Source organism: Patiria miniata, unplaced genomic scaffold (genome assembly GCF_015706575.1).
Source record: "Patiria miniata isolate m_02_andy unplaced genomic scaffold, ASM1570657v1 HiC_scaffold_23, whole genome shotgun sequence".
Lineage (NCBI taxonomy): Eukaryota > Metazoa > Echinodermata > Asteroidea > Valvatida > Asterinidae > Patiria > Patiria miniata.
In genome coordinates, this window is record NW_024037062.1 from 9,001,905 (window position 1) to 9,014,565 (window position 12,661).

A 12,661-nucleotide genomic window follows, 5' to 3' on the forward strand; every position below is an offset into this window, starting at 1 on the left:
CCAAATGCTGACTAAAACTGACATCATCTTCAACAACGATGAAATATCACAGATAGAGTATGTTATAACACCCCGTGCTTAGGCCAAAAACAAAAAAATAGTCGGTCTCTGGTCAGACCGAAGTTCCGGAATTGATGCGGCGACGCGTTTTTTGCTTTGTTTTTTTGGTGGCTTTTTTTTTTCAAGCTTGTATTGTACAGACAAGGTGGGTACTATTTTGCTTTTTTGCGTCCTCATTATACGTTGGTGTCCTCCATATTTTGCCTTGGTGCCCTTTATCATTTGCCTTGGTGCAATTTCCCCATTCCTTGATGCTCCTTGGTACAAAAATTTGAGGAGGCGCGGCAATAGAGGGCGCTGTTGTAGCTTCCGTGTTAATTTGAAAAAAAAAAGAAGGTTGACGCGCATGATTAAAATCGACGCACGTGCTGACCAGAGACAGATTATTATTATTTTTTTTGCCTTATTCATGGACAACTGTGATCCAACCGATACGGTGTTCGACTCATGTGCCGTGGTACGTGGGTTCGAACCCTGATGGGGAAACACGGTGCTTGTGTTCTTGGGCAAGCCACTTTACTACAACAAAACTACAATTGCCTCTCTCCACCCAGGAGTATAAATGGGTACCTTTGAGGGTAGAGACTTGTGCTGATCTCGAGCTGCTGCAGAAAATAAATTGTCTCGTCTCGAGATTATGACTAGTAAGGTGTATCAGGTTTTATAAAACAAAACAACACAGGTTGTTTTTTTTTGAGGTTGGCAGAATTTGAATACCCCGCGACGCAAATCTGCCAAAACTTTGGGCCAGTCATTTGGCACTATACGTAATTCCCCTCAATCCATGTTGTATTTGTTGTAACAACTCAGGTGATTCACAATGCAGTGCGCCACCAAGAGTTTGCCATGGAGAGTCTCTTTTTCAAGTTGACGGTCGACAAAACATGGCCCATTTGAATGAGTGTCAGTAGACAACTTCAGCTAATTTGTTATAGATTGGGGCATAACGTTCTGACGCCTTACAAAAAAAAATACCATATTGATAAAAAGAAAAAGGGCAAAAAGATACTCGAATCATACGCTTACGAAACCACTGACCGGAAAAACTAACAATTTCAAATGTCCCGCGCTGCGAATTTGTCGACCATCTCCCACAATGCACTGGGAAAAAGGAACTCTCTGTGGCAAACTCTTGGTGGCGCACTGCATTGTGAATCGCCCGAATTGTCGGTGTGTACTTAAAGTGTAGTGGGGTTCAAGGCCTTAAAAAAAATGAAATAATAAAGGGATTGACAATAGCATGCACAATATTTCACACATTTAATGTAGTTATTTTGATTTCTAGTGAGGGTAGTATGAGAATGGTAGTATGGTGAATTTCATAAGTAGGGCGATGAGTTTTTAAGAAGTACCGAAGTCACTGATCACGGAGTCTTATAAGAACAGTATGACAAGACGTTTGCGGTCTTTTCATTCTTTTTTTTTTCCTTGAAGAAGATGATTTCTTTAGGGATACTTACACCTGAATTGCGTGGTCGTCAAAATAAACAGGATTTGCTCTGAGCGGAAAAAAGGGAAAAAGTGCAACAAATAAATATCATCGCCAAAAAAAAAAAGATTTAATGTTTTGACGGTTATTTCTGCTGTATATGGGTATTCAAACGTGTATAAATGTAAATAAAACGTTGCAGGCAAACAGAGAAAAACAACACAAATATTACAATTTTCAGGCAATGTTTTTAACTTAATCTTCTCATTCTTGCTTCAAAATTGGTAAAGTTTGACCAATGCTTTAATTGAAGACTGATGCTGGTACATTTTGGGTTTTAAATTTTTTTAATAGTTTTTAATTTTTTTGGTTTGGTGAGGGTTAAATTGTACCTTTAGTCATATGATTTTCCAAAACCAATTTAGGAACAAATAGGTTGAGCGGGACTTAAGATCTTGAACTTGCAAAATGGTTGACAATTCTCATTTGATTATTGATAGGAATGTTCTCTTTTGAAACACAACAAAAAGTTCAGTGAATGATATATCATTACACCATGTAAGAATTAATTGTAATTAAATTTGCAGCGATTGTTTTGAAGTCCATATGTGTTTCATGGACACAGCTGTAGCGGTCAAATTAAAGAACCAATCCGAAGCAAGAACGTCAGAATACTCACAGACCAATTCGGGCACGCTAGCAATCCTATCACGAAGGCCCCCTTCAATGGCCAAAGCATTGTGCTAGCTATTGTTCAGATAATCCGTCACACGGCAGTTGCTTTGTACAATAGCATGCACAATGGTTTCTCCATTGATGGGGGCCTCATGCGTGTACAATGATCACATGCCGGATTGGTCTATACACAGGGTTCACTATATCATAACTACGATATTTTCTCATTCCAGTGAACGTGCTGGGAGGGGGGGGGGGGGGATTGTCACAATATGGATAAGGTTTGGGACACGGAGTTCGGAAACTTACGCTGACGGTGTCGTGAAAATCCGACCGTCAGGAACTGATGGCCCAGGACTGACATAGTCAAAGCAATTGCAAGATATCGAAAGTAAGCAGAAAAACATTGAGAACACAGACAACATTGCTTATACAAAATCACCAACAAACTGGAAGAAATGTGACCGAAACAAGCTACCAATACAGAAACTAAACTAAGAAAAATCCATTTAAATAGATTTGAAGGAAGCAGTGTGATTTTCATTTATTTTCCTTTCTCAGAACAGTAGGAATCCGTTAAAATGTCACTTAAAAACCAACCCCCCCCCCAATAAAGCCTGAATCCCATCCCCAAAACTAATACCCATATCAACAAACACAAAAACAGACCCCCAAACCCTAAGTAACCCCCCAAAAAATAAAAACAAAAAGCACCAACAACGCCAACATGCAAAAAAGCTATACCCAAAAAGGAAAAACATCTGAGAAACAAGCCAAAACAAAAACAACCCCCCAAAAAATCACCCACAAAAAATGGCACATATGAAGACAAAAAATTTACAAACTCAACAAAAGCCCCCAGAAAAAGAAAACCAAACACCGACCCCCATCCCCCCAAAAACTAAAACCCACAACAAAAACAGTCTGAAAAGCAAACAAAAACAGGCCCCAAATAACCAAAACAAAACACAAATACCAACCCCACTCACAAACAAAAAATAAAGCCTAAAACAAAAAGCCTGAAAAAAAAATACAAGCCAACAAAAGCCAAAAAGTTAAACAAAACAAAAACAAAACAAAAGCGCTAAAAAAGAAAACAGAAAACAAAACACAAGCAAACCCCCCTCCCCCAAAAAAACAACAACAAACAACAAACAAACAGCAGACTGCAAAGTTAATACCAAACTAAGGCAAAAAAAATAAAAATACTCGGTCTCTGGTCAGACCAAAGTTCCGGAATTGACGCGGCCACGCGGCTTTTTTTTTTTTTGGCTTTTTTTTTTTTTTCTTCAAGCTTGGATTGTACAGACAAGGTGGGGTACTATTTTGCTTTTTTGGTGTCCTCATGTACATTGATGTCCTCCATAATTTGCCTTGGTGCTCTCGATCATTTGCCTTGGTGCAATTTCCCATTCCTTGGTGCTCTTTGGTAAAAAAAATTGAGGAGGTGCGGCAATAGAGGGCGCTGTTGGAGCTACCGCGGAACATTTTGGAGAAAAAAAAAGATTGACGCACATGATTAAAATCAACGCGCGCGCTGACCAGAGACCGACTTATTATTTTTTTTTGGCCTAACAAACGGGGGAAAAAATCCATTCAAAAACTGAAATTAAATATAAAACAACAAAAGACTTACATTTCGTGGTCCTCCGCTGTGGAGTAGGGGTTGAAGGTGTTGTACATGGGCAAGTAGAGTCGCGCCTGCTTCTCCCGTTCCATCTCACGTCTGTATCCAAGAACCAAACTATACCTGTCAACGTGTTGACGGTGGTGCATCGGGAAAACACGCCAGGGTAGGGCAGATTGTGAGACGTAGTAGTACGGGGAAGTAGAGGTGACAGACAGTGAGAGAAAAAAAAAAAGGACAAACACGGTGCAAGATATGAAACGAGTGAGAGGACAACAGCCAAATAAATACACCAGGTAAAACAGAATCATTGGATCACAGCCACAAAAAAAAGTTATTTAAGGCGAGTCAAAAAACCGGGAAACCCAAATGGCAGGACCATTTTGTTAGTGAAGTTCTGCATGTAGCACTTTTAAAAATCTAGGATATGAAAGCCCAATTCGTAAGCTTTCTTTTAGTACAAGAATCATTCAAATCACTCATGTACTTTTCAAGTTATGGAATTTTATTAACACAACCATTGTTTTAAAATTCTGTCCAAAATACTATTCTTTCAGCAAAACGAAAAAATGTGAATTGTTTTTGCTCTGCTGAAAGACCTCTTACCTTTTTTGTGATCCGTGGACAGAACTTTAAAACGGTGTTTGCGTTTAAAATTCCGTAACTTGAAAAGTACATGAGTGATTTGAATGATTCTTGTACTGAACGAAAGCTTATGAATTGGGTTTTCATACCCTAGATTTTGAAAGTGCCACAGGCAATACTTCATTCAAAAATTGGTCCCGCCATTTGGGTTTCCTTTTTTTTTTTACTCATCCTGTACATCGCAACAAAAGAATTCTACAAAGCAACAGTACTTCATCCATCCATCATAAAAGTAATGAATTTTCACATTTGGTATGTAATGACATGCGAACCGGAATAGTTGTTTGGTTGAACGAATCATCCAGTTTCTTCATCATTTTATGTTTTTGCAAATTTCAGTTTTAAATACAGTTTCCCAACCACTTGTTGCCTTTCAGGACAACATATCTTCTTTCAGGAAAGTTGTTTCGGAATTTCAAAAGTTGTCAAACGTTCTATAAATTCGAATTAAAACGATGGAAATTGTAGTCTAGATACAAACACCAAATAAAACCACACTACCATGAGTGTGTCAATTTCGGCCGAACGTTTTTGTTAAATTATTTTTTTTTTTTAAATATCACCAAAGCAAAGTTTCTTGTTTGTGGGTTTCGAAAGGATGGATGTAGTACTATGTTAATGGTTACATCAGCACATGTTAAACGCATGATCAGGTTAATGCACCATTCAAATCACAAGCATGAGAGCATGGCAATATTCTGTGCTTCACAATGTTACTCTACATTTACACTTATAAAAAAGAGCTTCAACAAAATACTTCAGAATATCATAAGCATGACCAAAAGATGATATTCTTAAAAAAAACCAAAAAAAAAATGCAAGAAAACATCTCTTACAATCTGCCAACTAGCCACTACAAAACTTGACTTTTTTTTGAAAATTAAAACCATATCTTTTGAGGAAAATTAACTTCATTTCAGGAAAATTGCAAATCTCTTGAGCAATTATTAAATTAAATTATCAAAACCCATATGTTCACTCGCTTTTTGTGTGTATAATCATTTTAATTTATTTACTTTACTTCATCGCACTTTCATTGAGGATTTTTAACGCGCTGTGATTTAGCTTTACTAATAAGTTTATAATTATTAAAATTTCTATCATAAATTGTCTCATTTATACTTTCGTATTTTGGAAATCACAAGGTTTTAAACTTTTTCACGGATATATTATGTTGTCTCTATGAAGCTCAGACTTGCTAAGTTAATAATTTACACAAGTATCAACTGGCATAGAATCAAAGAATTTATGAGCATCTCCCAAGCTCAATGCAATCATTTCTAAGTGAAGGTGCTTAGCGCTTTAAGCAAATGTTAGCAAGTTGTGTAATAGGGTGCAGGATAGTTTCATGTGCTGCAAAAAATATATGAAAATTTAACAATATGGTTTCATTTTCTTATGGTTTAAAACAGTGAGACAAGGCAATATTATTCTTCCTTATTTCTTTCAACAAAACCAATAATCGTGGGAGTCACTAGAGGGGGTGTTTGGGGTGTGACCCCCCCCCCCAATTGTTTTCATTGGCAAAATTATTGTGTTATCAGCAAAATCCTGTGTCCATCGGCAAATAAGCTGCAACAAATGTGATGCGATCGAGCTAATTGAATTGTTTGTCGACCCCGGTCAAAACATTTTTTAATACAGATTTGAAAAGAGCACAATCTCAGCATTACTGCTGTGAAAACCGCATGCTGATACCATCTTTAGTTCAAAAATTATGGAAGTCGGAACATCAAGAGGTGTGATGAAGTGATGTGATGAAGTGGCCCTATTTTGGCCTGTATCTCCAAATGAAAATTCCCGACAAATGACTCATGTAGCTTGATGGCATCACAAATAGTGTCACATGTTGTCAATTAGTGTCAAATATCATCGTCTGATTTGAACAGCGCCCCCATTAGTCAGATTGTGTCCAGCCCCCCAACAATACTTTATGATATTTCTATGTTCTGGGCTTTCTTCCAGCACAGAGTGGTCTGTCGTCAAATTGGTTGTCAACCCCCTCCCATTCCAATTGGTCTGGCCACGCCCATGCCAAGAATCTGCATCTACCAATTTCTAACGGACAGCTTAAAAGCCGGTGCCCACTTGTTGGAAAAGCAAACGCAAAAACGGCAATTTCAAAAGTTGCACCCATGCTTGTATATTGAAACTTCAAATTTGTTTTGCACAAATTTGCAGAGATTGTTAGTTGACCATATTTTATTCCCATTGCATTAGCCATTATGGTTCTTGTACAATGAATTTTGTGCCTGTTAATGTTTTAAGCCCTTATTTTCTCCCCACACACTGGTTAGGTGTTATAAAACCAAATATTGCGAAGCTGCGACATACGATTTCTGTGTGGGACGTCTCCGTAAAGACCAACTTTTATCACCGGAATCCGGGGGTCTGTTAACTACGTAGACACTACAGGACAACAAAAAAATTGCAAGCAGGATTTTTTGGGACAGGTGAATAAAAGACATGTGGTGAAACAAAAGGGTCTAAAGTACACATCTAAATTTGGGGAACTTTCCTGGAGAACAACGGGGAACAACTATGGGTTAATATTGGGGATAACTTAGGAACCGGTAGCTGGAGAACCATGGTGGGTATAACTTCTTTTATTTAGATGTGCCGGCAATAAAGATGATTTAAAAAAATTTGGCAGAGAGTTGTGAGGATACTGCTACACTCCAACCACCCAACTGGGATCCCTTTGTCGCCGAGCGGTTTAACTTTGGCAAGAAACAGTCCACTAATTTCACACTGGGTGGGTGATCGTTGGAAAGATGAATGCCCAAGCAACACCGTTAAGACGGCGTGAATTCCTTCCCGGCAAAACCCAACGGGGTACGGGGAAGGAACCAAGAGGTGTGGGGAAGAGGCCGCTTGTTTTTCAGAAAAGACTTGGGCGGAAGTGTCGGAGAAGTAACCTTGCGACCAATCCCGGACACTGGACATCATGGGGGTGTGCATTTACGGGTAGGACGGGAACCGGTTACCCGATTGATAAAGAAACACAGGTAGCAGGGTACCGGTTAAAGAAACCCAACCCAAAAATTCAAATCCCGGAAGTTGCTGTTCAGATTGTTCACAAAGGTCCGCACGATAATGCTACCGCATCTGCGCGTCAATACAGCAAGATACAAATGTGTTCAGTGAGCTCATAGCTTTACGGTGTAAACCGCAACTTTTGCGAGCGTCACAAACGTGGAATATGTTGGGTTTTTTTTCAATATGTTGCCTAGTTTTCATTTTGAAAAAATTCCCCACAAACAGCATTCGGAATCTTTCTTTTTCATTGTCTGAGAAGTTAATGAGTGATTTGTAAAGTTGGTTATGGTACTGGATTCCGTAATCTGGAACCGGTTCCTGACATCAACGGTCGGGTACCCGGGTACCCGGTTCCGACGCACAGCCCTACAACATCAACAACTGTCTAATCTATACAATCAGACGGCCGGAACATGAAGAGACGCTCATTCGGTTTTACCATGTGTTTGGGAACCTATTTTTCTGTGCCCAAAACAACAGGGTTCTCAGCACTTTATGAAAACAACATTTCCCATTTTCCCTGATTCTCCTGTGAAATTGTCAAATTTCCATGAGAAATATTTCCATTTTAACGAATTTGCTGGGAAGTTAAGAGCATAAATTCACACAGCAAAGCCTACATATATTCACACGGCATAAGTACTGAAAAGCCAGCATAGCCAGTCAGTCAATGGACGCAACTTGGACACACGGCACAAGACGCATTTACAGGGTGCCCAAAAAACGTAGCAGTCAAACAGATGTTTTTCCGAGGAAAATTTATGGAATTGATTTTGGTAAAAAAATTACCGTGAGATGATAGAGTGTTTCTTTACCCTTGACAGGATTTTTGTTCTGTGCGATTTGGACCTTTTGTTTAAAAATTACGGCAAAGCTTGTCAAGACTGTCCAAATCTGTTTGAGCCACTTCCTTCACCTTCTTGGTATGAGAATGCCTTTCTTAGATACCAAGCGGCCCAACTTTCAAATTCAAGACATTTCATTCAATTAGCTGTATCTCTGGACTGGGGTGTCCAAATGAGATGGGATAAAAACCGTTGTGTAGAGTATTTACACCTTCAGACTCTATAGATAAGTTTTGCAAAAAGAGAGTGCTAGTATTTTTAATATTCATGGATTGACTGCTACATTTTGTTTGAGGTGTACCCTATACGCCAAACTGGCAAAAACCTGACCCTTCTGGGTCACTGTCGAATTCCTTAAGTTTCTCCTGATTATTTTTTGTCTTTTTTCCCAAATTTCCTGAGTTTTCTCTGACTGGAAAAATAGAAACTCATTTTCAAGGTTTTCCCCTGATTTTCAGAGTGGCTTGGAACCCTGAACTGACTATGCATGATAGCGAAAAAATGCCTTTAAGCCAAAACTACTTATTGAATGTCATGTTTCATACTTTGACTTTCACTGAATGTTGTGATTGGGGTCTGTGTGCTTTTGCTGCGGTGTGGAGTAATTTTCATCCGACCACCAAAGTGATTAAAAAAAGGAAATATATCAGTCTTTCAGGCAACATTTATAAATAAAAAGAAATATCAAATATCATGCAACTAAGTGCCACAATGACATATAGTGCAAGCGATGATGAAATACTGACAATATTTATTTGAAGGTTTGCATGGCGAAGTGCGCAACAAGAGTAAATTCTCGACAAGAAATCTCGTCTGTGTGTTTGGTGGTTCTGTAAAGAACCAAGGGGGGGGGGGGGAGGGAGGGAATGCAACATTTAGGACAGTATGCTCTGCCCATCGACAGAAAACTGAGGGATTCTAACAACGAAGGATGGTTTTGTAGAACTGGGAGCAGGGAAGAGTGGAGATCGTAAAGATGCAACTTTTGAGACAAAGCTTGGGCAAAACGTTGATTTTTTATCAACTGTTTTTTTCAGATCCTCACAAACTCACAAAACTGATTTCTTGTCTATGGTGCAGCCGGAAATTTCCTCTTGTTAAAGTAATATACAACATTTGCTTTTGCTGTAATTTTCCAGAAAAGGATGGATTCAGCCGTTAGGATTTTATAGCAAATGTTGTTACACTGACCTGTTCATTTTGTGTTCATAGGTCCTGGCAAAACCAAGAAAAAAGAAAATTCTGTTCTTGTAGTCTGGTTCCGGGAAAAAAATTGGAAACCAGACTCGCCAATTTGCACCCGTTCACAGATTTGTAACCATTTGCAAACAAAATGTGGGCTAACTAAATTTTGCAGTTTTTTTTTTCCCAATGATGGTTGGCCGACCATCGTTGTAAATTGATACAAAAATTCCACTTTTCTTAAAAATGACAGCACACCAGGTGCCATGATTTCACAGGATGCTTGAGACTATTATTCACTTACAGTCAATTAACGTACTTCATAATAATTTGGTAGTTTTTTTGGTTGTTTGCAAATGTTGTATATTACAAATAGTGTATATAGGCATATAGGATCATTTGCTGTTCATGCATTTTGATCGTTTCCAAAAATAACACCACTCACAATCCAAGGAAGAATGTTCAAAACCTAACCTGTTGAACTTTCAGCTCAGCAGATAAACATTTGTCAAGAAAACCGGAAAATCATGCACAACCTTTAGATCGCGAAACTTGACTTCGTCAATACCCCTCTCTATTCCAAAAATCAGTCAATTGACAGATCCTTGGAAATCACCTACATTTCTTGATTTCTTCTAAATGACAGTAGGCCAGACGGAATAATTTCACGGGGTGTTAAGTACCAGTACGATCTTTAAACTAAGTAAGATTTTCGATAATAATTTGGTAGGTTACTTTTTGGATAAATGCAAATGAACTTATATGCCTTTAAAAATATAGTCGTTTATATATTTGAAGGGCTACTACGCACTTTTTCCAGGACACGACGACTACGGCAATGGCCAAGATGCATAGTATAAACAATGCCACGGCTAGGCACAGTAAGGCTATTGCTTCCACGGTTGGCTCGGCATCTGAAGTGACCGGGCGACGGCCGGTCCTAGGTTTGCGGACCTCAATGACCCGTCCGTCGGGAGAGATGCCTTGAAGGACAGCATCCAGTTTCGAGACGTCTTGTAGGAGTCTAAGAAGTGGGTAGAAAAGTTCCAAATGAAATATGTAGTAAAGGCCTATCAACACAAACGTGACTTTTTTGAGGGTTTTATTAACACGAATAAATCAAAGAGTCTGTTACATTTATGCAACTTAATCAGCGATTTTATCGCACCACACAAAATGTAAACTAAATCACAGTGCTTACAGTATTATTATTACCCCTGATCAATTAAACATCCAAAATACCATTTCAGCTCCCTGGGGAGTATACAGCTTGATGCTGCCTGTTAGGCGCAAGCAAGCTAAATCAATCACATAACCATCTCTGCCCTCACAGGTACCCATTTACTCCTGACTGGAGAGAAGCAATGAGTAACAAAGTGCCTTGCCTAAGGACACACGCACCATGACCCCAGGCTGGACTCGCACCCACAGCAGCTTTACCCACAGACCACGAATCCAGTGCCCTTAACCACGAGGCCACAGCACATTGGTGACATACTATGTTTTAACAAAAAATTGTGTGACCTATAGCAAAGTTGTGGACACATGCACAAGTTGGACACTTACTCTAGGAGCTCATCCGTTGTAAACGGCTCCCCCGTCTCCGTGTTGATCGCGTAAAACTGGACATCCGACCCTGACGGGTCGCTCTTCTCGAGGTCGTCGCCATAGAGACGGACACCAACGTCCTCGATGACGACTTCGGCTCCGAGGAGTTCCTCCAGGGCTGCCTCTAAGAGCGCCTGGTTATCGCCAAGGAGACTGGGAGAAATATTGGTGACGAGGACGGCACGGTTGTCTTCGTTGATCAGAGAAATCTAAGGTGAAATAGGACAAATAAAAATGACAGTAATGTTACGTATGTATCTGAGATTGGAATTTTCCAGACGAAATCTGCAAGCTTGGTTGTGAAGTGCTTAGATGTCTGCATTAATAAGCAGAATCGTGGGTTTGAATCCCGTGTGGCCAAGCTTTTAAATTTTTGGCGACAACTCTTTAGTATGTGCTGGGCAGAGATCGAATCAAGTCAGTCACAAGTCAATTGAAATATCAATCACATGTCAGCACAAGTCAATCACAAGCCAATCGCAAGCCATCCCAAGTCAATCCCAAGTCAATCCCAAGTCAATCCCAAGTCAATCCCAATTCAATCACAAGTCAATCACAAGTCAATCCCAAGTCAATCCCAAGTCAATCCCAAGTCAATCCCAAGTCAATCCCAAGTCAGTCACAAGTCAGTCACAAGTCAATCACAAGTCAATCACAAGCCAATCCCAAGCCAATCCCAAGTCAATCCCAAGTCAATCCCAAGTCAATCAAAAGTCAATCCCAAGTCAATCCCAAGTCAATCCCAAGTCAATCACAAGTCAATCACAAGCCAATCCCAAGTCAATCCCAAGTCAATCCCAAGTCAATCCCAAGTCAATCCCAAGTCAATCCCAAGTCAATCCCAAGTCAATCCCAAGTTAATCACAAGCCAATCACAAACCATCACAAGTCAATCACAAGTCATTCACAAGTCAATCACAAGTCAATCACAAGTCAATCACAAGTCAATCACAAGTGTGATGGACTTGCAATGAACTTGTGATGACGTGTTAGGACTTATGACTATAACTCAGTGTAATAAAATGAGTTGTAAAAAAAAAAATCAAGTTTTACCATGACACTGGTGTTGGCAACGTTCTGCGGAGGCCCAAATCTTTCCTGACCACGGACAGTGTAGGTGAAGATTCTTGGCTCGGCGGCCAATTCAGCGATGGCCGTCTTGATAACTCCTGTTGATGTGTCGATGGAGAAGCTATCGACAGCTGGCTTATCGATCTGATTGCCACTGTTGGATGTTGGTCGAGCCGTCATCGAATAGTCTATGAGGCTGTTGTTATTGCTGTCCAAATCGATTGCCTGGAAAAAAAAGGGACGAAGATAAATTTATTCCATGGTGTGCAGGGCCATGGGCTCCGCGCGCCAACAAAAGAGGGCGCCCTTTTACCTGGCAACGACGTCCCATTGGCGGGACACTGAGGCGTTGGAAATAAAGAGTAACATTAACGACATCTTGTTTTGTGATCAAAAGGTTGTGCATGGCTTCTCACTGTTTTCTCGAAAAGTGAAATATCCACTGAGCTGAAACTTCAACAGGTTAGGTTTTGAACATTC

The 12,661-nt window shown here is 39.8% G+C and overlaps 1 protein-coding gene across 10 annotated transcripts in view; it reads right to left on the reverse strand.

Moving 5' to 3' along the window:
- The window catches only part of LOC119731169 (protocadherin-15-like), a 93,785-nt gene that overhangs the window by 12,826 nt on the left and 68,298 nt on the right, over positions 1–12,661 (reverse strand). For 4 of the 10 annotated variants that reach the window (XM_038204228.1, XM_038204226.1, XM_038204225.1 and 1 more), the window contains 7 exons: positions 12,164–12,406; positions 11,069–11,319; positions 10,314–10,526; positions 6,771–6,845; positions 3,801–3,914; positions 2,474–2,521; positions 1,521–1,559 (listed from right to left, as the gene is read on the reverse strand). In XM_038204228.1, the coding sequence (XP_038060156.1) occupies positions 1,521–1,559; positions 2,474–2,521; positions 3,801–3,914; positions 6,771–6,845; positions 10,314–10,526; positions 11,069–11,319; positions 12,164–12,406 (983 nt within the window). Of the gene's footprint in view, positions 1–1,520; positions 1,560–2,473; positions 2,522–3,800; positions 3,915–6,770; positions 6,846–9,511; positions 9,536–10,313; positions 10,527–11,068; positions 11,320–12,163; positions 12,407–12,661 lie in introns of all 10 variants that reach the window. The other 6 variants (XM_038204227.1, XM_038204233.1, XM_038204234.1 and 3 more) reach the window with 6 other exon arrangements.